The sequence below is a fragment of the Phoenix dactylifera genome, chromosome 7 (assembly GCF_009389715.1).
Source record: "Phoenix dactylifera cultivar Barhee BC4 chromosome 7, palm_55x_up_171113_PBpolish2nd_filt_p, whole genome shotgun sequence".
Lineage (NCBI taxonomy): Eukaryota > Viridiplantae > Streptophyta > Magnoliopsida > Arecales > Arecaceae > Phoenix > Phoenix dactylifera.
This window is the reverse complement of record NC_052398.1, coordinates 14,084,593-14,111,680: the sequence shown is the minus strand read 5'-3', so window position 1 is coordinate 14,111,680 and position 27,088 is coordinate 14,084,593. Positions and strand designations below refer to the sequence as shown.

General features: G+C 34.8%; 1 protein-coding gene across 1 annotated transcript in view; it reads left to right on the top strand.

The window, feature by feature from the left end:
- The window catches only part of LOC103715212 (structural maintenance of chromosomes protein 2-1-like), a 28,828-nt gene extending 5,515 nt beyond the window's left edge, over nucleotides 1–23,313 (top strand). The window contains exons 9-21 of the mRNA XM_008802772.3: nucleotides 1,657–1,748; nucleotides 2,032–2,128; nucleotides 6,041–6,157; nucleotides 6,298–6,516; nucleotides 9,774–9,914; nucleotides 9,998–10,165; nucleotides 10,244–10,428; nucleotides 10,582–10,675; nucleotides 10,776–10,864; nucleotides 11,043–11,268; nucleotides 17,271–17,345; nucleotides 17,965–18,111; nucleotides 22,981–23,313. Coding sequence (XP_008800994.2) covers nucleotides 1,657–1,748; nucleotides 2,032–2,128; nucleotides 6,041–6,157; nucleotides 6,298–6,516; nucleotides 9,774–9,914; nucleotides 9,998–10,165; nucleotides 10,244–10,428; nucleotides 10,582–10,675; nucleotides 10,776–10,864; nucleotides 11,043–11,268; nucleotides 17,271–17,345; nucleotides 17,965–18,081 — 1,620 coding nt within the window. The 3' untranslated portion in view covers nucleotides 18,082–18,111; nucleotides 22,981–23,313. The remainder of the gene's footprint in view (nucleotides 1–1,656; nucleotides 1,749–2,031; nucleotides 2,129–6,040; nucleotides 6,158–6,297; nucleotides 6,517–9,773; nucleotides 9,915–9,997; nucleotides 10,166–10,243; nucleotides 10,429–10,581; nucleotides 10,676–10,775; nucleotides 10,865–11,042; nucleotides 11,269–17,270; nucleotides 17,346–17,964; nucleotides 18,112–22,980) is intronic.
- Nucleotides 23,314–27,088: the final 3,775 nt, after the last annotated feature.

Sequence of the window (27,088 nt, the reverse complement as noted above, 5' to 3'; positions counted from 1 at the left end):
TGACCTTGCATTAAATGCTGATGTCTGTTCTCCTGTACTTCACTAAAATAATTACAAATGTGGAGATTAGTAAAATACTTGAACTTACAGTCTTACAGATATACATTCTGAAATTTGTTTAAGAGATGGTGGAGTCTGTCAGCTACTCATTACTTGTAATGTTCTGCTGTAGAATCTCAATGAGCTTAATACACATGATAGTAGGCAACCTTGTAATAAGCCACCTAATCTGTAGTTTGCTGAGACACAGATTGCCAAGTCCTTTCCTTGCAAATGATCAACAATATGGTAGTATAGTATGAAAAAAGTGGTTAGATTCAAGGATTCACTAAAATATTCTTTGTCTGGAAGAAAGAGCAAATAAGCTTCAGAGTGCCAAAGAAGGTATTACACAGCTAGAAAGCAGAGGAATAGTGGATAAGAATGTGGCAACCATGTTACTAAGATAACTAGTTTTGATTTTCAAGATCAAGGATTAGATGCTTAGATAGCTGACTAAGATGTCTTATGTAATTTGTCCCTAAATGCAAGTCACTAAATGTTAAGAACTATAATAGACTCGACAAACATAGCCTGACATTATCTATACTAAAATTCGTGGGGCTTCTAAACTCTGTGACATTTGGTAAGTCGCTTCTCCCCTTCATTTATATTCCATTTTTTTGTTCTCTGACTAGTTCCCTCTTCTCACTTAGTATGTATGCTAGTAATGTCCCAATTTTTGAGGTGCACTCCTTTTGTTTCCTCTCTAACTTAGAAGATACAACAATGAAGAAAGTGTGTAATAAAAAGGAACACAATTTTAGCCTCTAAATATGTCTGTCAAAAATCAGTCTTGGAGAAATGGATATGATCAAATTCATGCATACACAAAATCAAAGCTTCAGTTCATTTGCATGTTCAGAGAGCTGATACTTGACCATCTAAATCTTGAAGTTGGAATGTTAGCTATGAAAGATTATAGAATTGCTACCTAATACTTTCCAAGTGATTCATTTGCTGTATCCTTTTGTTTGTTTTAACTTTTTAAAGATAACAATCTCCTCTTGTAAACTTATACTAGTGTAAGGCATGCGATATGGCATTCTGTTGCATGTATGGTGTGAGTAAATATGTATGCTGTATCTTTTAAATGATGATAAGGAAGTTATAATGAATGCTCTCCCTTTTTATTGAATGTTCACTTTTGTGACTTTCTCTTTGAAGAACATCTTGTAAAATTGGGAGTGCTAATATTGGTCCCAAAGATGAGTTGAGCAGTGGAGACAAATGCCTGAATGCTAATTGCTACAACCCAATAAAATAGTAAAGGTCTCAACCTTCACTTTGTTGGTGTTTAAAGACCTTGATTGTGTATTAATGTGATAACAGTTGGCCTCTCGTAACATGACAATGTTGAGCTTCTCATTTCTCATTATGGTGTTATGGTGCTAATTTTCATCAATTTTTGCTACATTCCATTTGGTATTTTCATCATTATTACTATTATTGTTATTCTCAAATAATCTGATTAGGACGTTAATTACTAAAAAGTCAGACTTAACATGAAAATAATACTAAACTGTTTAATCTACTGTATGTCACTGAAGCGTAACATAAGTAAGAGTTGGTTCTTAGGAAATTTACTTTTACTTTCTATTTTAATTTTTGGTGCAGGTTGCATTCAATCGAGACATCTCCACCCCTAGTGTGACTCTTGAAGGTGATATTTTTCAGCCAAGCGGTCTTTTGACTGGTGGAAGTCGCAAGTAGGGCATTATCATACCTATACTTTTTATTTTGTGTTATTTATGCTGTTGCATTATCTCTGATTATTCTCATTTTATAGTTCTGCACCACATCATCCCCCCTAAATTTTGCTATGGATTGTTCCATTTTAAATTTTTCTATACCCTATTTAGGTGATACTATACATTGCACTTAAAGTGTCTATCGTAAACAGGAATCATGGAATGCCTTTTTGTTGTTTTCTATATGGTGGATGTAAACAACTACATCGTTTTTCCTTATTTTATTAAATTATGTTTGCAGAGGTGGTGGCGAGCTGTTAAGACAGCTCCATGCATTAGCTGAGGCTGAATCAGAGCTCTGCATTCATCAGAGAAAATTTTCAGAAATTGAAGAAAAGGTCAACCTTTTTAATTAACTGAATTGTTATGCTGTGCAATTTCAGTTTTATGACTCCTATATGTTTTCTTGTTTATGCAATTTATTTTATCGTTGATGTCTATCTATTAGGATGTAGACACTAGGGAAGAATAATTCATTTGAAGAAAACGAAAAGCAATGAAAAGAAAAGGAAACCGAGAATGTCTCTTGATTGGTTGAGAAGATAATAGATAAGTTATCCTAGTGTCATCCTAAAATGCAAAAAAGTTTCTTTAGATAAAATTTTGGACCTTTGTTTCCTTTTGACTTTTCCTATTTTATTTCTTGTTAACTGTATGGATTTTTATTGGCAACCAAAGGGAGTGTAATTATGGAAGAAAATGATAAGATTCAAACCCTGTCTAGTTTGCAGGGGAATTTCTTGGGTTTAATGAGCATGTCAGATGCAACATTCTATCTTCTTTCACTCTTGCATACTATCACCATTCTGCCCTTGCTTGCTAGTGAAAAGAACGAGAACAACGAAGTTGAGGAAACAATTCCAACGGTATTTCGTAGTAGTTGGGAAATTAGACCTTTTGATCATATTGATACCATGTCAAAATTAGATGCTTTAAAACATGTGGAGTCTTCGTTCTTCAAGCAACTTTTTTACAGGAACACTTGAAAGGTCCTTTTTCCATGGTGAGTTTCTTCCAAGAAGGCAATCTGATTACGGGTTTATTCCACGAAGACAATCCAATTATGGGATTATTCCATGCAGGCAATCTGATGGATTTCTAATGTATGATAGGACAATGCTTTTCTTTTCTTTTTCTTTTTGTTGTGGTAGTGGTCTTTGTAGTGGAGCAATGCTTCTATTATAAGATGGTGGTCTCCTTATTCAAGGAAGTAATTCTAAGGATATTCCCTTCATAAAGGACTTCGAATATCTCAAGAAGAGCTGGTGGTAAGCCAATGGACTCCTTGCGTATGATATAATAATTCGTTTTTTGTTAGGTTGGTGTTCTTTTCAATGGAGTAGTGCTCTTATTATGAGACTTTTGGTCTCTTTGGTTGGAGTAGCGCTCTTGTGAGACCAGCGATCCCTTGAAAGGCAGTGCTTATTCAAGGAAGTACCTCTAAGGATACTTCTTTGTAGAGGAGTTCTCAATAGATCCCAACAAGGGATTATTCCATGATGGAAATCATAAAAGCAATTCTCTTTTTGTGAACTTTATAATGGGGTTCAAAAGCATTGAGAAGGCTTTAGTGGAAGACGGAACGACCCTTGGTCCATTCTCTTTGGATGAGGGACCCTTTGTGTCCTTTCTTTTATGGAAGATTTGGAATCAAGTTTTTAAATATTAGTGGGATGGCTAGGAGTCCCATCATATCAAGTGTTATGGTTGGGTATCATCTTGAGTATTTGGATGGCACATCTTGGAGAATTGATCGGGATGGGATGGGACATTCACCATCTTGAGTGTCGAGATGCAAGGTGCCCCGTTCCATGGAAAAACTAGAAGAACCTCGTCCCACAATATTTAAAACCGTGCTCGGACTATATATAAGAGTGGGAATACAGGTGGTTAGGTGGACAAACAAGAAATGTGTACCGCCCGGTGCGCCGCTCTCTCTCTCTCTCTCCCCTCTCTTTTTTTTGTGCCTGTTGAGATGCGACTGTTGGGCATAGGGGTGCTCTTTTTCTCCCCTTTTCTATTAAGATCAATAGTTGAGATAGGTGTCCTTGAGTTTTCAGATGGGAGTTTGAGTCGATCTTTTCTCTTGATGGATAAAGAAAGATGATAAAGGGATCTTTGGACCATGATGGTAAGTAGAGGAAAGATGACTCATACTAAACCACTTCTCTTAGAATCTTATTTCTTTCTTGTGCTGGGATTAGGGCTAAGTTCTCCTAGATGGTGTAGTTTTTAAGCTGTTTCCTATGTCTAGAAGAAAAAAAACTCGCACCTTTTCTCAATAACATGCTAGGCCAACTTATGTTGTGCCATGTAGTGTTATGGGATCCCATGGATTGAAGGTGTGGAGTCATTACTTGTTGTGGAGAAAGGCAATCTATACCTGCACATCTTTTAGAATTAGTTCACATGTTCTGTTCGCAACCAACTTGCTCTTTGACTAATAGAGATTTACCATGAAGGATAGCCATATGATCTTGATCATGGGATTTATAGTTTCTACTTTGGAATTTGATGTTTTGATGGCTAGTCTCCATAAAAAAAAAAGATGTTTTGATGGCTAGGACTTCTTTTGTGAAGCAAAGTATGGGAACCTGGCTAGAATATTGATTTAATCGTTCTTGTACTCTATTATTGCATGCGAATTTACCTTAAAACTCATACACGTGAACCTTTATTCCCACATTAGCTATGCAGTTTTACAACCTTTGGCCAATACTTGTTCACAAGTATATATATATGAATGTTGTCATATGCGCTTGTTTAGAGGTTTGTCAATGTTCACCAATATTTATTCGCTGCCTAAACGTAGACATATACATCTGGCTCTTCACATGGGGCCAATGTGTAAGTTCCTACTCTTGAGGCTAGATACATGCACATGTACATGATGATGGTTGTACGGGAGCTAATGCAAGATCACAACTGCATGTGCATGAATATATATGATTTCTCTTAATAGTCTATTAGAGGCAGGTGAAGAGAGAAAAAGTGGTTAAAGTGTTAAAGAATGAGGACAAGGTTGGTCATTGATATTCATGCACACATTTGCTCCCTTTCTCCCTAATAATCCTTTTGTTTGTGTCAATATATTAAACATATTCATTTTATTGGTTTTTTATTATCCATTGATCATGTTTGTCCCTCTTGAACCAGTCATGCGCTCCTCATGTGCTGAGTACTAGTGGTTATAGTATACACATTTGATATTATAAATAAATATGCTGTGCAACTATATCACCGTGGCTTATCTATGTTTTGATTATTTATGAGAGATTTGGTGGAGTACTTGATGTTATCAAGAGGAAAGACAGCTAGGATTCTGTGGTCTCTCTTTGAGACTTTATTTAGTCAAAGCTTTTCCTTTTTGGGAGTGGTGGTGAGTAGGAAATAGAATTTGATAGAGGCTTATGTTGATGATGCTTGAAGTAGGACTTCTGCTAAATGATTCTAGCTTCATGCCTATTCTTTTATATAGTAGAAAAAGATTTCTATTTTTGTTATTTGCACATATTGAACAATTTTGTAATAATGTTATCTTATTTTTGTTTTATCTTCAAATTCCCTGTAAAAAAAGTTGGTTGGATGCAGGATCTACTCCATGAGGAGTGGTACGGACGTAGATGATATCTTCACGACCTCTCTTTGCGTTCCGGCTTTCTAGCCATTAGGATAAAAAGTAGATTGTTCAACTCTAGCTTATGTTCGTTCACTTACCAAGCAGAGGAGAAGAGCGAGGCTATGGAATAGTGTGACTTGGCGGCTTCCTTCGATAACATGCTTATTCCTTTTTTTAAGACTATATCCGTAGCCTCATGCTAGCTTCTGTTTTGGCAAAAACCAAAAGATTCTTTAGACTCATTTGGCCTTATAGGAATGTACTGTCTGTGGAGATGTGTAGGAGCATTCTTGAATATATATTATGCCTATGCAACTTCTATTAGAGATGATGCCATTGTGATGCACCTTGTTGCATAATGCAAAGAGCATTAGTGATGATGAGAAGCACAAATATTATATTTCACTAATATGCACCCACGCAAGTTTTAATTGAACTGAATTCTCATCCTCTTTCGTTTTGAAATGCTCATTCTTTAAAATGTGCTACATGTGTTGCTTATTTTTTCAGTACACAGCAATCATCATGATAAGACTGATAAGTTATTAGTTATTGGATTTCATCAATTATCAGGCTTATAATTGATTCGGCATTTCTTAGAATTATATTCCCTTTTGCTTTGGACTTTCAGATTGCCATTCTGTTGCCTCTTCAGAAGAAGTACATGCACCTGAAATCTCAGTTGGAACTCAAGTCATATGATCTTTCACTCTTCCAGAGCAGAGCTGAGCAAAATGAGCACCATAAGGTTGCAGCTTTCCTCTTACAGCTATTTACCTGGCTTACTCTGTTTCTATGTATCCAATGTTGAATCTTGAGTTTTTATTTTCATGTAATCATATTTTGTACATGATTTCTTTTTGAACTAAACATTTGCCTGAAATGCAGCTAGGTGAGCTGGTGAAGAGGATTGAACAAGAGCTTGAAGAAGCGAAACTGAAAGCAAAAGAAAAGCAACTTCATTATGAAAAATGTGTTTTCACTGTTTCCGCTCTTGAAATATCCATCAAGGAACATAGCAATCATCGTGAGAGTAGACTCAAAGATCTTGATAAAAAGATTAAAACCTTGAAATCTGATATGCAGTCAGCTTCAAAGCATCTCAAGGTTGTGGATTTTTTAAATTTCTTTTATCTTGGCAATCTGTTATAAACCATTTTCCCCTTTTGTCTTGTTAACGTTTCCTGCATCGTTATCTTGCATACAATTGGCTATCCTTTCATTTAAATGTTTTCTACTTAGGCTAAATTTTAATTCAATTTCTCAAAATTTGGTCCAAAATTTTCTATTCCTTTATAGAATTTGACCATTCCGAATGTTATTCAATTTACATTGTTTGCTTCTTATTTGGGTTCTATTGGCTTTCTGAGAAACTGAAAGAAAAGAAAGTTTGTTACCGAGGAAGCTTCTTTTCCATTTTTGCTAATGAAAAGAACATTCAGGAAGAGAAAACCTAAGAGACAACATAGGGCTAAAATTTTCTCAAACAAGTCTAAATTTTTTCTCCAAAAGTCAGTGGTTTTGAAAGAAAGTGACAAGTAAGCAAGTGGTTCTATCTGATGGAATCATATCTTTAATCACTGTCTCAATAACTTTCTCTCCAATTTTCTTACTGAAACCATACATGAGAAAATACTCTATTTTCTGTTCAAAATATAAGCTCTGAAAAATGTAAACATTACTTTCTAATTGTTAGGTTCTTTTTATTTTTCTTTCTTGGGCAATTCCTTAAGATGCCACTGCTAGAACATTCCTTAAAGCCAATGTTATAACTGAAAGTGAGTTTTTAGGAAAACTGTTGATATGCCTTAAGAGGTGATAGTTATTACTGAATGAAGCCTTTCTTTGTCGATGACTGGTGGCATCATTGCACCTGCTGAATTAGTTATTTCTTTGATAGATACATTTCTTATTGTTTAGATTTATATGCTTGAAAAGTTATGCACTAAATTGTTTTTATTCATTTTCTCTTCTGTTATTAAGCAAATTGACTGCCTGTATATTTTTATCCATGTTATATTGATGCTATACTATGTAGAGATTTTTTTTCTGTTGCATATTTCTGCATTGTCATATCATATGTAGAGCTTTTTCTGTTACATATTTCTGCATTGTCCGAAATACTTGCTGCTGGTTATCTTGTTGTATAATTCCAGAAAACCTTCATGTTGCATTGATTTTTCCCTATTTGTTAGATAGCGTGAATTTAAACAACATGAGGTGGGTGCATGATGGAAATATGATTACTTATGTTAGAATTTTTTGTTAAATGAATTGCAGCACCTACATCATCTAAGGTTAAGGTTACATACTTGACCAAGATGATTGGGGCATTCACCCAAGTTTAAATACTAAATTACTAATACTGGAATTTTGTTTCTTATTCTCTCAAATTTATGCTTGAAGATTGTAGTGTATGTGATTAATGAAGATGTTAGTTGTAATTTTACTATTGTTGAATATTAATTTCTTTTTATTAAAAAAATTACTGGTGTGTTGGATAAAGTTTAAAAGAAAATGAAGAAGAAATGTGTTTATCTTTAAAATTTTGAAAAAAATTGACAGCTTGTATTACAATCAGTGTTAAATAGTTTCTATTCCAAAACAGTCTTTTACGTAGACTGGATAAATAACTTCCAGGCAAAAGTTTTTTTTTCCTATCCCTCTATTTACAGATTATTGCATTTAAAGAGTCCTCTGTGATATATTTGCATATCAAGGCCTCTCTTATCCGATAGATTTCCCAATATGACCCAATTTATTTTTTGATGAACCGCAATGAAATTTATCACATTTTTTCCGGCTTCCTTGCTCACTCCGTCCTTTGGAGTTTCTAGCTATTGAGCTACTCTTTCTTCTCAATACCGTTGTCTTTGAGTTTGAGCTCTTTGCTGCTATCATTGTTGGAATTAAGAATCTAAGATCTGGATTCTATCTTGAATCAGCGTAGTTCACTAGCTAGATGCTTAGAACTGCTGGCCATGTGGGAGGAAGAATGGGAAGAAACATGATAAATATTTTATTATGATTGATGAAATGTCTGTTAGGGGTCCCATTGGGTGATTTCTGGGAGAAAAGAGGTCTTGATGTGCAAATTTGTAAAAGAGTGGTCTTTTTGTGCGATTAATCCGTAATTAGGGGTTACATGCTGCCAGCTCCAAAAGTTTTTTCCGCTACTGATGTCAAGACCTTAAAAGATATAAAATACTTAGTCAGGATGGTTATATACTGTCAGGATGACAAGATCAATACAACTGGGTTTGTTGGTGAGTTTATTATATTCTGAAGGCGGTCCTTAATGTTCTTTTTTCTTTTGAAATCTTGGGCTTTTCAATCTTCCCCATCCAAAAGCTACTCTTTCAATAGAGAAGCATGAAGAAGATGAATTTAAAGCTGGGCAAAATAAATTCTGGCTATTATGCATTTGCTGTAGCCAAATATGCTTAAGAATGGCATTGGGTTAGCAAGCTGACAAACCCAAAGACACCGGTGTTGGTTATTTAGCAGAAATCTGTATACTTTCCTGTCAGCCACACTCCTCAGCAAACTTGTATACTTCCTTGTTAAGTTGCACTCTGAAAGGAAACCATATAGTTATAAACCTCTCATTTTTATATTAAAAGGTAACAAAGCTCTTCATGGCCATCAGTGGAACGTAGTATCTCAAAGAATGATACACATCTTTCGTGCTCTACAGTTTAAACATTATTTTTCTCATCTTCTTTTGCCTCTTTTTATAAGCTAATCTGTTCAGTTTACTCTTTATGAGATCCTAACTTGCCCGCATAGATCCTGTAGCATAGGATGTATTTTCTCAAGTCATTTATATAGTAACATTTAATTGATTAGTGTTTGATTTTTTTTTTTGCTTCTTGCTTTTTAAATTTATGATAGGCTTCATAGTAGCTTAAATCCTTAACTAATGCACATTTAGATTAAAATCTTGTCCCATCGCGCTGGTAAGAAAAGACTTTTAGTCAACCATTTATTGAATGAAGTCTGAAGTCACTGGTATATCCTCAAAAGAAATCCTCAAAAAGAAAAAAGAGAAGTAATCCACCCCTTAAGCCCGGCCAGCAAAGTTATGATAACATCAATAACTTAGGAGAGCTAACAGCAGTTCATTATAACAGAAATGCAGTCAAACCGATATCTGAATTTGATTTGGTAGGAGAATAGTTTTTAATTCTTTTTTTTTTTACAGTGAGGATTTTTTCAACTTGGTTGCACTCACATCTCTCAGTTTTATGTTATTTTCTTCACCTTCATTTTACAATCCTTGCAGTTTGATTTGCTGCCCCACTATAAATTGAATGATGGAAATTTAATTGGTGTTGCAATGATTTTCTTATCCATGATATCAGGGTCATGAAAGTGAAAGGGAGAAGCTTATGATGGAGAAAGATGCTGTTATTCAAGAGTTTGCTATGCTTGAAAACCAGTTAGCTTCTTCAGAAACTCTGATTAGTACTCTTACCACAGAATTGGAAAAACAAAAAAGCAAGGTATCATCAATTGTTCAGGAATGCAAACCTTTTATCTTATTGCATTCATTCAGTTTTGTGATTATCTCCTCCTCCTGGGACAGGTTGGCTCCATAAAGCAGGAATTTGATCAAGCTGAATCCGAATTGAACTTGAGTCGCTCAAAAATGAAAGAATGTGATTCACAAATAAGTCACATTGCTAAAGAGCAGCAGATGCTTCAACAGAAACTTAGTGATGCAAATGTCGAGAGAAAGAAGTTGGAAAATGAGGTAAATATCATGGGACTTTATTGATTCTGCTAAGTGAAAACTTGGAGAACTGTTATGTTCATTTCATGTAACTCCTAGGTAAAACGTATGGAGATAGAGCAGAAAGAATGTTCCTTGAAAGTCGATAAGTTACTTGAGAAACATGGATGGATCACTACTGAGAAGCAACTGTTTGGAAAAAGCGGAACAGACTATGACTTTTCATCACGTGATCCTTACAAATCAAGGGAAGAACTTGAAAACCTGCAAGCTGAACAATCTGGGTGCGTGAATTTGCGTGCAGGATCATGCTTGGTGTTGGTGTAGCTGTAAATTGTATCCCATAAATTTGCAAGCTAGTTTGAAGATTGATTACTTTGATATTTACTAATCAAAATGTTAGACAGCATTACTTATTATATGAATGTTGTTTGTAGCCTGGAGAAGAGGGTAAACAAAAAAGTTATGGCAATGTTTGAGAAAGCAGAAGATGAATACAATGATCTAATATCCAAGAAAAACATCATTGAGGCATGCTTCTCTCTGCTATCATGTTAAAGAACAGTTGTTCAAGATATTGTTTGCTTATTATTTTTTTTCTAATTTTATTTATTGAAATTCACTTCTGTAGAATGATAAGTCAAAAATTAAGAAGGTGATTGAAGAGCTGGACGAAAAGAAGAAAGAAACTCTGCAAGTAACATGGGCCAAAGTGAACAAGTGAGTGCACAATCTTCATCTTATAAATTTACATAATCAGTTAAATCTGCCATCAGTATTGCTTAGGTGGTCTTCAGAAGGGTCCATTCTATTTATGCTTTTTTGTTATTGCTTCCACTGTTAACTTTTTCCTTTGCTTTAGCTGAACTTATATTTAAGTAAGAAACATCCTTTACAGGGATTTTGGCTCCATCTTTAGTACGCTTTTGCCAGGCACAATGGCTAAGCTCGAACCTCCTGAGGGATGCAGTTTCTTAGACGGTCTTGAGGTTCGTGTAGCATTTGGATGTGTTTGGAAGCAGTCTCTATCTGAACTCAGTGGAGGACAACGATCTCTTCTTGCACTTTCTCTTATTCTGGCATTGCTTCTTTTCAAACCTGCACCACTTTATATACTAGATGAGGTATTTTAATATATATTTACTATACATGCATCTATGGTTACACCACCTACTTGTCTGTGATTGAGCAATATTTCTTGTATTTGAGACTAGAATTCTAAATTAGGACAGTGATGTTTATGTTTTTGGTCACTGGTTTCAAATAACCTGCCTGCGCAGGTAGTTTGTAGTGCATTTATTGTTGCAGATTTTACAAAGTAGCTTAACTTTGGATGTATTAGTTTTTATGTTGATCTTTTAACCTTCCTTTCATCTTCTTTTGGTATGGAGAAATCATTCTACTCACTATATTTTAGGAAATGAGGTATAAGAAGAGGAGAACATGGTTCTGAATTTTATTAAAAAAAATTCTGTATCATGCACCATAGAAAAGAAATAATCAGGAAAGTTACAAGCAGTTTTTGTTTGGCTGCCATCTTGCATTAAGTCCTCTACACAGTTTGCATTTTATGTTAGTCCTTGTAGACAGTCAGGCTGTTTATGCTCACAGTTAGGCTTGTTTCTGTACAGTTGTATCTTTTTTGTACACAATCAAGGGCCAGAGATTAAACATAAAGTAACCATTGACATCATGGACCGGGCATTAAAATTTTCAGTCAACAGGGATTACATGTAAAAGTCAATTGAGGGGAAGGACCTACATAACCCCCCAAAATAATTGTTTTGTGTATCATGGCTTCTCATAAAGGCCAGTGCTCTAAGGGTTTGAGTGGCATGTTTGCAATTGCTAAAATCCTGGGTGTTTGGGAATGGGCTGGTTCACAGATGGGCCTGAGTGTTCCAAGCGCACATAAGATATTGTTCAAACCCAGAAAAAACCTGGTGATATTTCAATAAGATAACTACTGAGGTTTATGCATAACAGAGGAAAGGTGAAGGGCCACTTTATATGAAATTACTGCATGACTGAGGGCTACTAACAGGAAATGATGGTTGAAACTAATTACAGGAAATACAATGCTAAATATGTAAATATAGGCTGGAAACTGATGGATATGAATGTTCATGGGTGGAATGGGAGCTAACAAGGGATAAGAAAGCTTATTGTAAACAAGATGAGGGATCGCCAGGGAGGCTGGATCCCTGTTGTAAAATACCTCACCCATACATCATCATAGAAGGATGAAAACTTAGGCATGGAGAGGAGTGAGATGACCACATTGACACACCCTCTCCACCCCCTAAACATACAAATACACAAAAAGAAAAAGCACCACCACCACAACAAAAAGGTCCTAATTTGAGTTAAACCTTCAAATCAATCTCGAAATCAAATCATCTAATTTAAGTGAACCCGTATAATCTGGTTTTATATCTAAATGACTAAGTGAGATCTAGGCATGGACCTTAATATATTATATGGAAATTATATATGTAAAATCTAATGGAACCATGCTTGAATAATATGTCAAATGACAACATGACTGAAAGCTGTGTAAAGTCCAAATGTTGAACTAGAACTATGGAAATCAATCTCTCAATGAAGAAAATGAAAAGCAAGAAAAAATGCATTTGAGCCATCAATCTCCAGCCGGTGCGTGCATCCGTTTCTATTGATAATCTCATTGCTCCTAGCTTATTACCAACTCTTCCAATATGAATATTATTTTACTTTCGATCTAGGATTAAGAGATGCTTTTTAATGCTGTGTATCATATATGAAAATGTGCAGTCACTGGTTTGCCGTTTGTTTGTGCACCTTTTGAAGGTTATATTTCTTAAAAAAAGGAATATGTTTATCATTCCTACAACCCAACTTGCTTCACAATATGCCTCACAATGTCCCCAAATGAAGGACCAATAAAATCATTGTGGCCATTTTATCAGCAAATATTGATTGCCATTTGACATGCTTTACTATGTTTCACTAGTTGAAGCACCCTATTTTTAATATTCGCAACCATCTTAACCTTCAACTAACACCAGAATGAAGCATTGAACTGGTTCCAAGAATGAATGAATCTTCACTGAGAGTTTGTTTCGGCTTTGAATCTCCTGCTCATGCTTTGCCCACCCACAATGCAACTATGGCTTTTCTTCTTTGAGTTTTGTCTTTTACACTGGTTACTAACATTTTGACAATACTTATGGTAGTCTGACAAGTATTTGGAAGGGCTTGTCCTGAATGCTCTTTAACTGATGACATAATCAACCAATTTTATTGTACATGCCTTTTCATTCCATAGGCTGTTGGCGGTTCAATTCCTTGATTAATATTTCATCAACATCAAATTTTGTCCAGTAGTAGATGGTAGGATATTATTATAGTCGCTTTTTTAATATCTATACACACACACACATACAAACATACATGCCCTTGAAAATACGACTTAATGCATATCTACCTTTTGAAAATCACTATTTGCATATATACTCCTGAAAGTATTCTATATTTGCAAAGATGCATTATTTTTTTGACGCTTGAAATGGTTATTTATCTGCATTGTATGGCAAAATTCTAAAGAGAGGGGCATCATTGCAAAAACAAGATATATAACTAGTGATTTTTGGAGGGTAAATATGCAGCAAGCCATATTTGCGGGGGCACATATGCAAAAGGCCCTAATAATTGAAGAACTCTGCTAATGTCCTTCATACATCTATTTCATGTCATTGTTGACAACATGTGGTGAACATGCTTGTCATTCTATGTTCCATGAAACACATATGTTGTCCGTAGTACTGGCTTGTATGCTTTTGCTAGTTGCAGGCTCAGATGAATTCTTGAAAGGTATACGCCAATTTGCTCGGGTATTTAATAGATCCATTCTTAATAACGTGTCACAACTATGCCAGCACCTCTAGATGGTAATATTGTATGGATATAGATACGGGAATCGAATTTGGACATATATCCAAGTGTCTAACTCGGCAAGAGAGAAAACGGAGATACGTAGGATATATTTATATTTAAGCAAATAATATATATTCATACCTTTAAATATTCTATAAAGTTAAATTTTAGAAGACATTGCTTTATATAGTCTTCAATATATATTTCTTATCCAAATTCTCCAATTAACTTAAGGATATAAGAAAAAATAATAGATCTCAAATTGTTTTTTATACCCACATCCTTGATAATCTTGAACAATTAGCATCTAAAATAAAAGGTCTTACTCATTGTTGGTAGAGTCCAGCTTTCCAACAATCTTTAAGTGCTGCACAGAAAGTATTTCATAAATATCTAAGTGAGTGATTCATATTTGATTTGATTATGTATCTGACATGGATTTGCAGAGCTAGATGCAAATGTCCAGTAACAGTACTAGAAGGCACACACTAACATGCTATAATCAAGTTTTTTTTGTGTGTATGGGGGGGGGGGGGTACAAAATGGAATCCTTGAATTGAGAGTTTATGCATGTATACTTACACATATTCTTACTTTCAGCTTATTTCATATGTTTCAGACATGTTTCCAACACCATATCTAGATAATTCATTATATTACCTCTTTGCCTAGTAAATTGTTGTGCAACTTGTGTACATTTTGGTTCACACTAGTGAATCCTATTCCTTTTTTGTTCTAAAAGGCTTAAACTTCATAAAATTTCAGCTGCGACATCATTCCTATTGGTACTTTCTTCATTGAAACTTAAATTGATCTTGTGGACCACCTTACTATTTTTTTCCTTCTAAAACATGTCAAACTTAGAGTTTTGGAAGTAAATTGTTCCCATGGATCAACTTACTTTATTTTCTTTTAGTTTTCTTCTTCCTTTTTTCAAGCCATGGTTGCATGAAAGGACAAAAATTTGGCCAATTGTAACTGAAGATTGAAAGGCTTATGTGATACAGACTTATCATTAGGAGCAATTTTTGTGAATAGAGGAAGGAAAGGCTGAAGATATTTAAATGCAATTGTGGAAGAGTATTATTTCGGCATTCTAAGACATAGAATGTGACTTTCTATATAAGTGAAAAAAAGAAAAAGATAGTCATCCATATGTACTATATTTTAGGCACCCTGTTAGTAAAATGCATGCAAGTGCTTGTGTTCTTGCTATGCATTTAATGACAGAGCCTTTAATGGGCTGATTTAGATGTTGCAACAAAGGAGATGGAAGCAGAGAACCTTATGGTGGATGGATGACGCAAAGCTGGCTAATATTTTCAAAGATTTCTGATGTTAGCGTTCAGATATTAAAAGCAGCCAAGTGCATGAGGTTCCCACCATTGTGGGGTATGGGGAGGATCAGATGTATATAGCCTTACCCCAGCATGTTGAGAGGCTGTTAGCATTATGATGGCGCTTCAACCAACTCTGACGCTGGTTCAGTGGTTGCTTTCAGTTCTATCCTAACATTGATCTTTCATTTGGTTCTCACTCCCTTTGTTCTCCTAGTAGCAAGCTGTAAACTTTGATTCAGCAGGAAGCTCTAATTTGAGCATGGAGAAAGGAGATCACGAGAAGAAACTAAATATGTCTCCGGACACTCAAGCTGGAGACATGATGCCTTAAGGAGCAACTCGGGTTTGCTGTCCAAATTTCAGCAAACTAGTAGTGGGGAGAGAGAGAGAGGGAGAGCAACTAGAAGGACGATTTAGATTAATCATCTTTGGATTTTGACTATTTACCTTGATTCGGCCTCCATCAATCTCCAACTAGAGAGTTGTTGCGATCATTCTCAATCATTTGGGGGGCGAATAACTACTAAAGGTATCTTGGACGTGTGGAACTATGCTGGATCAAGGATCTCTTTCAGTTATTTGGAATCTACAATAGACTATGCCCTATGATTTAAAGAAGGTTGAAGCCTTGAGTGAGCGGAACATTTTTGTTGGTCTTTTTCCCCTACCACTTGTATCATTTTATCTTTTGAGTGGAATGGTGGCGATTTTCATTTTATTTTACTCAAAATGGAAAGCATAACTTTGTAATTTCCTCTTATTATAGTGTAGTCCAACTTACAAGTTGAAGAGTATTGGCTATGGAATTAAAACATTTGTTTTATTTTTTATTATTTTACTTAATTTTGTGCTTAGGTGTCTATCTTTGTTGTTTTAAGTTTTTAGTAATTTAATGTAGGTCTTGAAGTTGTTAGGTTCAACAACTAAAGTTAGTTCTCAACTGTAATTTTTCTTTTTCCTCCTTTTATCCTTGTTGGTGGGTTGGTGGGGCATTTTCCTCTTTCAAAAATAAATTTTATGGTATATAACTTATTCCACTAGAATTAGGATATCGCATCCTTTAGGCCCAGCATTTACCTCCTCCTGTTTCATTGGAAAATAGAAGGCCTGCTGAGCCTATTTGCGAGACAAAAGACAAGAAAAGTTAAATAAACGAAACAAAATTGAATATTAAAGGGAAGAAAAGGAGATGGAAGAAAAATAAGAAATGAAGGAAATGAAGGGAAAAAAGGTTAAAATAGGGCCAGCTGTTTAAGATGAATTTCTCTCTTTCCTTTCTTCAGTTCTTCGTATTGGTTATATCTGTTGTCTTTACTTGCCAGTTCTCGGTAAATTGTCCATTTATTTATATAAGCTATAAAGGAGATGCCATAAACCGGTTATGGAAAATTTACTGAAATTTAGTTCTCCTTCATCTCTTTTACTAATCCTTTCTTTAATAAGTTGATTGTATTCAATCTGGGTTTTGATGATTCTCCCCTGAGCGAATTGACAGTCCCTTATTCGTCATTTTTCATTTTTCTGTAAAATGTTTCTGTAACATGCAATTAAATTTCAGTTTCAAGGCTGATATTCAGCTCAGGGTTTACTAATTTCTGATCTTCTAATTTCTAAATTGGTCCAGGAGGGCTTGTCTTATCCAGCCCTTAGGTAAATCAGGTTGTGTTTCAGTAAAATTTGGGTGAGCATATTTTTGCCACTTGAATTTAGTTTAACTGAAAGGCATAAAGATGATTGTAGGTTGTAATTTTACATAATTATCTGTGAGGAGGTTAACTTTATTCTAACAGTTTTTGCTGTTTTGATTTATAAAAATTTCTTCTTGATGGTCAAACCATGTCTTTTAATGTTTATATTTCTTTCTTCAACAGGTGGATGCTGCTCTTGATCTAAACCATACACAAAATATTGGAAGAATGATCAAAGCTCATTTTCCACATTCCCAGGTTAACTTGTTTCCTATATCACTTGGCTTGAGAGTTGTATTGTATTTAATATTCTCTAACATCATTTATCCATCAGTATTTTCTGATTCTTGTGAAAAGGAAAAGTTTTGTTTTTATTTTCCTACTACTAGGAACTTTGGTCTAAGCTGTAGGCCTGGAACTGGAGGAAATGGATTCATGTAGCCGACCCAAAATAGTTTGGGATTAAGGCTTGGTTGAGTTGAGTTGAGTTCTAAGCTGTAGGCCTTAAAATGACAAACTGTATTTTTTTTTAATATCTGAAAGTTTTGGGAGTTTAGATTTCCCTTTACCATTCTTGTTACTATGCAGAAGGCATGCTTTTATTAGTTTGTATAGGTACCTATCCTGTTCTCTTGTTCATCTTTAGGTTTTGCTTGAGTGTATTATCTTTCCACCAACTAGGATTGTGACATTAATCTGAGTACAAAAATATTCATCTCTATGTAAACCATAACTTTCATGTTTTCTTCTTTTGAAGTTCCTTGTCTTCCCTATTTCATTTATTTCCCAGTATCTCGTCTTGGGCCTGCAGAGCGTTGTATACTTATCACAACTTTGACTTTGTACTGAATTCTTAGTTACTGTTTTTTTACTGCAGTTCGTTGTGGTTTCTCTTAAAGAGGGGATGTTTAACAATGCTAATGTCTTATTCCGGACTAAATTTGTCGATGGAGTTTCCACAATTACAAGAACAATAGCCTCAAAACAGAGATAATATTCTGATGATCTCTCACGTTCTTCACTGGTAACTAACTCTATACTTTTGTTTTATGATATGTGTCATGCAACTGAACAGGTATTGAAGGTTAAAGTGCCTTTGCTAGAATGCCTTTATCTTCTTGAAAAATTTCCTATGTTACGCTGACTTTTCATATAGAGAACATGTGTTACTTACATTCCGTGAGTTTTCATGCCTGTAGATCATAATGAATGTCTGGGGTTTCCTAAGAAACAAATAATAAATAACCATATGGCTAGGAGCTAACTTTTTCCATGGGTTGGCATCTTGCCTTTTTTGCTGGGCACTGCACTTTGATAATGTGAATGAGCAACAATTACATGGAGCTTCCAGTCAAAGGACAACATTACACATATTGAGTGTCAACATGCGAAAATTATGACATGGTTAGGATCTTACAAAGCTTCAGGGTAATCCTTTAATACTTGTCAATAGATGCTGTTAGTCTCTTTGGGTTCTATAGTTGGACTGGACAGCTAATGGGCCTGCTACCGAGTCTGGTTCAATGTATTTGAGTTTATTGTGCAACGGGCCTAGGTCATAAAGGCCAAACCCTGGCTGCACAATTATTTTAGGTATTTTTGTCATTTTTCAACTTGTAAGTAGCCTCCCAATCAAATTACTGTGTAGAGATGGCTCCTGTCATTCTGCTTTTTCCTTTAACCATACTTTTTCCTATACTTTCTCCTTTTTTCTTTTCTTTTTCCCTTAAAGATTCTGTTATCATGTAGTTTCCTCTTACTATATGATTGAGGGCCTGAAGTCATCTCAGCTTCTCAAGTTTGAACCTTTGTTAGTCTAGAAGATTGTCATTCGACGTGATAACCATGAATGTTTCATCTAAAGACCTTCAAACTTTTAAGTATTTATAAAGCTTTAAGTTGGTGAATTTCTCACATTGGTATTATTTCTGGTATAGCCACCATTTACAAAGGTGACTGTAATTGCTATTCTTAATTTTTTTCCTTTTTGAAACAAAAAAGTTGTGCAACCCATCCTAAAGTAGTCCCATCTCTTGTGATCTTGAAAGTTGGTTCAAAATAAGGAATCTTTTAAGCGATGTTGCTTGGACAAGTGACACGAATTTTAATATCCAATTATCCAAAAGATTGACATGGGGATCTCCAAAAATTGGACATGGGGCATGTATGTGTAAATAATGTATTTATGTGTATGCATATAATGAATAATGAGCTAAACCAATTCTATATAAGATCATAAGACCTGACAAAATTGTTGCTCACGGTTACGATAAGTTTAATAGTTTTCATAAGAAGTGCCAAAAGTAGATATGTAATGATGGTGGCTTCATGATTTGATGGTATAAAGTCTTAAGGAGTGTTGTAAAGTGTTTCAAGTATTCAGAGTGTCCAAGTGTCCTATGCATTGCAATCCCAGAATTTGGAGCGTCCATATAGCATGTTGTTGAGATTCAGCACTGTTGGATGGAGTCATATTCTCCAAACTTAATAGAGGATGCCATTAATGAAGTATTTAACCCTTGTACACGATCTGTTTAAAATACGAGGATCTTAGGATTTCTACCTGCTTAAGTCCGACCAGATCCATGAATTCCTTTATTCACCCCTAGGAGATTTCATGGTTTCTTACCTCTTTAGGCTAGTGTATACACTTCTTAGAGCTCTTTGCATAAGGAAACTGCAAGAGATAAAAATATTAGAGACGAGCCAAAAATGTAACTTTAGCATATCATCCATCTTAATGATTACCATAGAAAAAAAATTTGAAAAACGATACTAATTTGGTTGGGTTGATAGAAAAGGAAGAAGGTTCAGGATCTTGCCCCCTCCTTTGGAAAATTTAACCCCCAGTAAAAACCTGAGACTTTACCGTAGTTAAAGATAATTGTGCAAGACAAATTTTATGCGGAAATCCAAAGGATAAAGCATTGAAGTAGAAAGACCAAAGAAGAATAAAGAAGCAGATGGATTTTGAAACATTAAGCCATAGCTTCAACTCTCCTGGACACAAACCTCTGCTCCGCAAGATCTTGGATTAAAAATTTAGTATATTGTCTTACTTAAGAAACAAGCTAGCCTTGCCATGGGTGACAAACTGAGGTTAGGGATGTTTTAGACATTGAGAGTGTGGGCTTATTTTGTAGGTTCCTTGATGCTGCTAGACTTTACTAGCTTTAGGTGTCCAACTAAAGAAAAAGATGAGAAATATGTAAAGATGATTTTTTGGTTCAAATAAGATGTAGAAAGCCCTAAGGATCCTCTAGAAACCAGGCTATAACTCCTTATAGCATCCCTTTTATTCTGTGCTAGGTCTATCAAGATACTCTTCTGTCACGCCCCTGACTCGAGATCGCGAGCTAGGGGTCGCAACAACTGCCGCATACTCATAGAAAATTCTTCCTATAAATGTGCAAAGTATCTCATCATGATATCATAAACAATCAGTGGAATAAATTTAAATAATTAACATTCAAATTCTAATTTAAATAACAAAATTAAAAGTCTTACAAAGCCAATAATATTCCAAAATCTTGCATCAACTCTAAAATAAAATCTAGTCTAAATAAAGATGTCAAAATTTTGTCTTTAATCATTCTCCCATGATAAATCTCCGAGTCAAGCTAATTCTTTGAATTTGTAAAAATAGTAAGAAATCGTATAATGAGCTAGCCAGTCCTGTAAGCAAAGAATACTTTAGCTAGATAAATCAGATAATAAATTAAATAATCATCTGCTGAAAATAAGCATATGGAATTCATAATTCAAAACCAAATCTCCGTATGCAGCATTATCAAAACATTATGGATGCCAAATTCAATTTTTCTCAAAATCTTAATGTTGTTCATAAATCAATTTTGTTGAAATCATCAAATTCATTTCAATAACTATGAACTATGACTACATCAAAGTGTCACTGCATAACCCCCAATGGCAGGGTATTAAAGTGCCAATGTATAAGCCCCATTGGTAGGGTATCGAAATGCCAATGTATAACCTCCACCGGCAGGGTATCGAAATACCAACGTACAACCTCCATTAGCAGGGTATCGAAGTGCCAACATGCAATCTCCACAGGCAGGGTATCAAAACATAGTTTGGCTGCAAGTCCAAATTCATTTCTAATCAAAACTCTTTTTCTTAAAGCATGTTTAATATTATAAATCGTAAGATACATTAAAATTATACGACATCGAAATCAATCGCGCACAATCCATATCAAAACCAATATGTTCAATCAAGAATCGTACAATATTCTAGAAAGAGGCATATATAATAATAAAATACTATGCATTAAGTTCATAAATCAAGAATAATTTGATTAAGAAAATATCTATAATTTGTTGATAAATCTAGAAAAAGAGTTGCATGACTTACCTTGCAAGTGAAACCAAACTATAGGTCCAATAATTTCAACAATCTCTTTTAGAACTTAAGATTCCGACAAACGCTCAACTAAAATCTCTGATGAGCACTACGAGCCAAGATTGTCGAAAGTCAAAAGAAGAAGGAACCAACAGTGGTCTAGTTGTAGTGATCGGCAACACCTGTCGGCGGTGAGGCGAAAGGGGGTGGGGGTCTTTAAATAGTTGTTCTAGGAAATCGAAATTGAGGAGTCTGTCTCCTACTCCAAGTTGAACAGGGCTTTATCTCTTTTTTTTTTGTCTCTTATTCCAAGTCGAATGGGGCTCTATCCTTTTTTTTCCATCTTCTACAATTCTTACATCCAGGCCGGTGTTTTATCTCCCTTTTTTTTGGTCTCCTACCCCAAGTCGAATGGGGGCTCTATGCTTTTTTTCCCCTATCTCCTACAACTTTTACATCTGGGCCGGTGCTTTATCTCCATTTTTTTGTGGTCTCCTACTTCAAGTCGAATGGGCCTTTACCTTTTTTTTTCCATTTCCTACAACTCTTACATCTTGGCCGGTCAAGCGAGCTAGGCTCCATTCTTTATTAGTTGGGCTGGGTGTTACACCTTCAATTTTGTAATTCTCTTTGAGAATGTGGGCTTATTTTATAGGTTGCTTGATGCTGCCAGACTTTACTAGCTTTAGATGTGCAACTAAAGAAAAAGATGAGAAATATGTAGAGATGGTTTTCGGTTCCAACAAGGTGAAAAAAAGCCCAAGAACCCTGTAGAAATGAGGCTATAACTCCCTAGAGCATCCCCTTTCTTTTGTTCCAGGCCGGTCACAATACCTTTCAATCCTCCGTAATTCAAAGCGTTCTGCACAGCCTTCTATAAATAGGATTTATCCTTGTAGTCCGAACTCAAAATTTTGTTCTGTAAAAAGCAGTAAACTCCTGACTGGATGCACTTTCTAGTGAATATAATATTGAAATCATATTTGGACCTAAGAAAAAATAATGAGGAAAAAAATAAAATATTGGGGTTCAATTACAATGTAAATGTGATTAGGGTTCAATTAGTTTACAGCTGGTAGTTAGTTCAGACTAACCAAGGTAGTATTAAATTAGTATTTCTGATTATTTTTATTCTCTAGTTCTGTTTCTTTTTAGAAATAGTCATTAGTAGTGGATGTCTTTATTCTGAACATCTTGCTTGCCTTTTGCCATGAAAAATTGGTTTCTTTTGTTGGGCTGGTCAAAAGGTACGGATAAAACTAATTCAGTTTTCTTAATAGCACCATTTAATAATCACAAAAAGAAATTATTTGGACCTATCTGGGTTTTACCACTTTTCTTGTTGCTTATGAGTTTTGGACCTGATCGGACAGTCATGTCTGAATTATACCACAATCATTTTTTTCTGATTTACTTGTTTGTAATTTCTTTTTTTCAGTGTAAGAGAAACAAAGGCGCTTTTATGACACTTTGATGTTTCTTTTATTCATGCATCAATAATTATCTGATAATGAATATTGAATTTTTGCAGTGTTAGGAGACATTCACTGTTTGTCCTAATTCATCTAATAGATGACTGTTGCCTCGGCCTAGAGGGAGATGCAAAAAGATAAATAGCCTCAAGTTTGCTCTGAGAGTACTTGTGACTTCTATTTTGTACAGTTGGTTGTTTCAGAGCAGTTGGTGTGGTAAAGAAGGCATTTTCCGAATCTGAAGCAATATCTTTGTAATAATAGAGGTTTCCTGTCTTCTCCAGTCACTGTAAGATAAACAGAATCGAGTGTATTTATTCTTACCGAAACATGTAGGTGTATTATTGGCTTTATGCCATGCTAGAAAAATGAGATTGTGTACTCTTCACTCATCTCACCTTAGCATGCATGGCTATGTTCCATGAGAAAGAAAGAGCTCGATCTCTCTCTTTTTCTCAATATTTGTTCAAATGCATTTTCCTGGTGAGACCATAACTGGTTGCGCCTGAGCTACTTCTGAAGGCTTGGAATTTTAAAATATATTAACTTTTCAGCCATCTCTTCACCAACTGTCCTTTGAATGTTTTTGGTGGTGATTATGATGCAAATTAATTAACATATAAGGTGTGTATTTTGTCGAGAATGTTTAAAGCCCTATAATATTTTTCTGTCACCATTAGAGGATGATTAAATGGATACATTTTATGGAGATGGATTTTTGTTGATTCTATTCTTTGATTCTGTTGATTTTAATTAGGAAGAATCCTTTATGGGGAACTGATACAGATTGATCTTGTATCTGCAATCTCTACAGTCGATGAGACGATGCTATGGTTGAATGATTGCACCACAAACCTCGGGAGGTATTCCTCCAAGTGTTCATGTGTTTTTCTTAAATAATTATCACGTCATTTTATCATTTATCTAAGTGGTTTCTCCATTGTTATTCTTAAAATATACTTGTGATACTGTATATACCTGCTAAAAACTTTCTATGTAGTGCTATTAATTTTTGAAGAAATAGTTATCATGGAGTTCTCTGTTCAGCGGTGCCTGCCTTGCCATCATTCAAAGTGCTATCCGGCGGAGGTACCCAAACTCTCATGAGCTGCTCCAAAATCTGTACTGCAAGATAAAAGCATGGAGTGTCGTTAGGCGGGCCTGGGCAAAAGACGAATTGGAGAGAAGCCAATGAGTTCCGGTCTCTCCTCCATCTCGCACAAGGTCTTCTCCTCTCCATCTCCTTCCGGCGAGCGCCATTCCCTAGCTAGTAAGTAAGATTAAATATGTTACTAAGATATAGAAAAAAATATAAGATAACTTATAAGGAAGCTGGAAAAAATCCAAATTTGCTAGTAAGTAAGATTAAATATGTAACATATGATAAATTATATGATATCTTTGATTAAAAAAATGAAAATAGATACATGAAAATAGATAATGTTATAGAGAGAAAATCTAAATATGTGGATCAAGTTTGATTCTTTTAAAGCAAGGACAATAGGATACTAGTGATATTAAGATGAGAAAAAAAATATAGAGATATTATTTTGAAAATTATTAAATAACATCTCTAGTAAAGATATATTTATTGAAAAAGTAAAATCATGGAGTCGTCAAGGTTTTTTTTATGTAATTTATGAAAGTAAAGTTGAGATAGTTTGAAAAGAACCAGAAAAGGTAAGGTATTAGGATCAGAATACATATATATTGAGGTATGGAAAATTATGGACGGTATTGGACTAAATGGACTTACTAACATATTTAAGAAAATTTTAAAAATTAAAAAAGCACAGATGATTGGAGGAGAAGTAATGTAACATATGATTACCCATATGAAGGTGGTGTACAAAATTGTTCCAATTATTAGAAAATTAAATTTATGAGTCACTCTATGATTCAAAAACATAATAACTATTTTAGATAACTAATTTGGATATATGTTTGAAATATCAACAATTGAGCTTATCTTTTTATTCGGACAATTGATGGTAAAATACAGAACAAAAGAAAGTCTATATAGTCTTCATTAGCTTAAAAGAACTTATAATAGGTACCAAGAAAAGTAATTTGGTAATATTTAACAAAATAGTAAGCATAAATGGTATATTAAAATAATTGAGGATATGTATGTTGGGATATTGACAAGTGTTAGAAGTTACTACTATACAACAAGTGTATTTCCAATTACTCCAGGTTTGTATCAATAATCAGTATCAAGTTCATATACTTTTGCATTAGTTATGGATGAACTTACTGCTAATATCAGAAAGACGTACCATGATATATATCATTTGCAAATGGTTTAGTATTGATTGACGAAAAGAGAACTACATTAAATGCTAAACTTAATTTATGGTGGTTTGAAAATAGGGGCTCAAAGATTAGTAGAAAAAGGATAGAGCATATGTAATGCAAATTTTGGGAGAATGGAAAAGAAGATGTTATATAATTAATATTGATGACCAAGAGATGGCAAAATGTGATTATTTTTGTTACACAGAACCTATTATACAATGGAGATATAGATGAAGATACATGTAATAGAATTAGGATTGGTTGAATGAAGTAGAAAAATACTTCTGAAATACTATATGAGAGATGCATACCGTGGAAATTTAAAGGAATAGAACAATAGCAAGACCTACTATCTTATATCATTCAGAGTGCTTGGTAATAAAGAAAGTATATGAAAACAAGTTGAGAGTAGTAGAACTGAATAAATTAAAATGAATATTTCGTTAAACTAGAACAGATAAATAAGAAATAAATATATCAGATGATAAAATAAGAAATAAGTATATAAGAGGAGCTTAGGAGTTGCATAACATAAAATAATAAAAAAATTGATTGGGATGGTATAAAAATGTACCATGGAAATTGGAGAAGACTCTCATAAAGAATGTTACTTTGATTACATTGAAAGTGATGAAAAAAGGAGGAAAAAATATAAGATGATATGGTGGAGATTGTGAAGAAGGATAAGCTTGGAACAACATCATAGGTGGCCCTAAATAGAAAAACCTTGGCTAGTGAGGATCCATAAAACCGACCCTCAATATATGGGAAGAGGCTAGATGGTTATGGTACATGGCCCAATCAAATTTATGAGTCTAAAATAAACCATCTTTCTCAATGAGCATGGCCTTATTTGTTATATCTTGCGACCGAGCTCCACAACTTAAATTTTATAAAACTTGAGTTGTTGCTAAAACACATGAAGTCTAATACTACAAGCACCAAAAATAAAATAAATGGATCATTAATAAACTTTAGTAATGCCACTAACAAACTATGAAAATACTTCTATTACCGGATTGTGTATAATTAAATCAATTATTAGGAATTATTTCATTGTCAAATGCGACTTTCAAGAATGAATTTGGGATTTTACAATAGTTTGAACAACATTTTAGTACATGCCACCTGCAGCTGGCCCTCTTTGCTCTCAGTTTCTTTTCTTGTTTTTTCCTTTTAAAGCAAAATAAACAAAATCCAATATGGAAGCACTGGTCGACCTGTCACCACACGCCATCTGCTACGCCCACGAACACCAACATCACCACAGCTGCCGCCCCCAGCTCAGATCGTCTACAGATCTTGAAAATGAAAACAAACTAGCATAGGAAACCAGTTTTATTTTCAGAATATGAGAAAAAATTAAAAAATACTAATATATAATAGAAATCGGCCTGACTAAGACACCGAGCTAGCTATGATGGCTATGATATTGATCGCTCTCAGGGTGATATGGAATGGTGGAGACTGTGCTCGAACATTCGCTCCGATGTCAGATCTAATATGAAACAACAAGAATAGGAAAGCTCTTTTACTGTAGAGTGTCCAATGGGGGACTCTCTGATATCTAAGTCAAATAGTCTCTTAGAGAATAAGAGAGTAATTGTGAGAGCAGTAGAGTTGCAGCATAGAGAAATAAACAAAAACTTGAGCACTTACTTGGAGGATTCCCCAGTAGTTATTTATATAGATGAGGGTCGGCAACCATTGATGAGAAAATCGGGTGCATGGGTAGGCCATTTTTAGTAACCGATCACGTATCTTGAAGATTACATGCGGATGGAATACCTGTGCATCTCACTTGTACAGCTCGCTTGTTCGTCATGTGATTATAAAAATCGTTCGCGATTGTGACCGAGCTGTCACAAG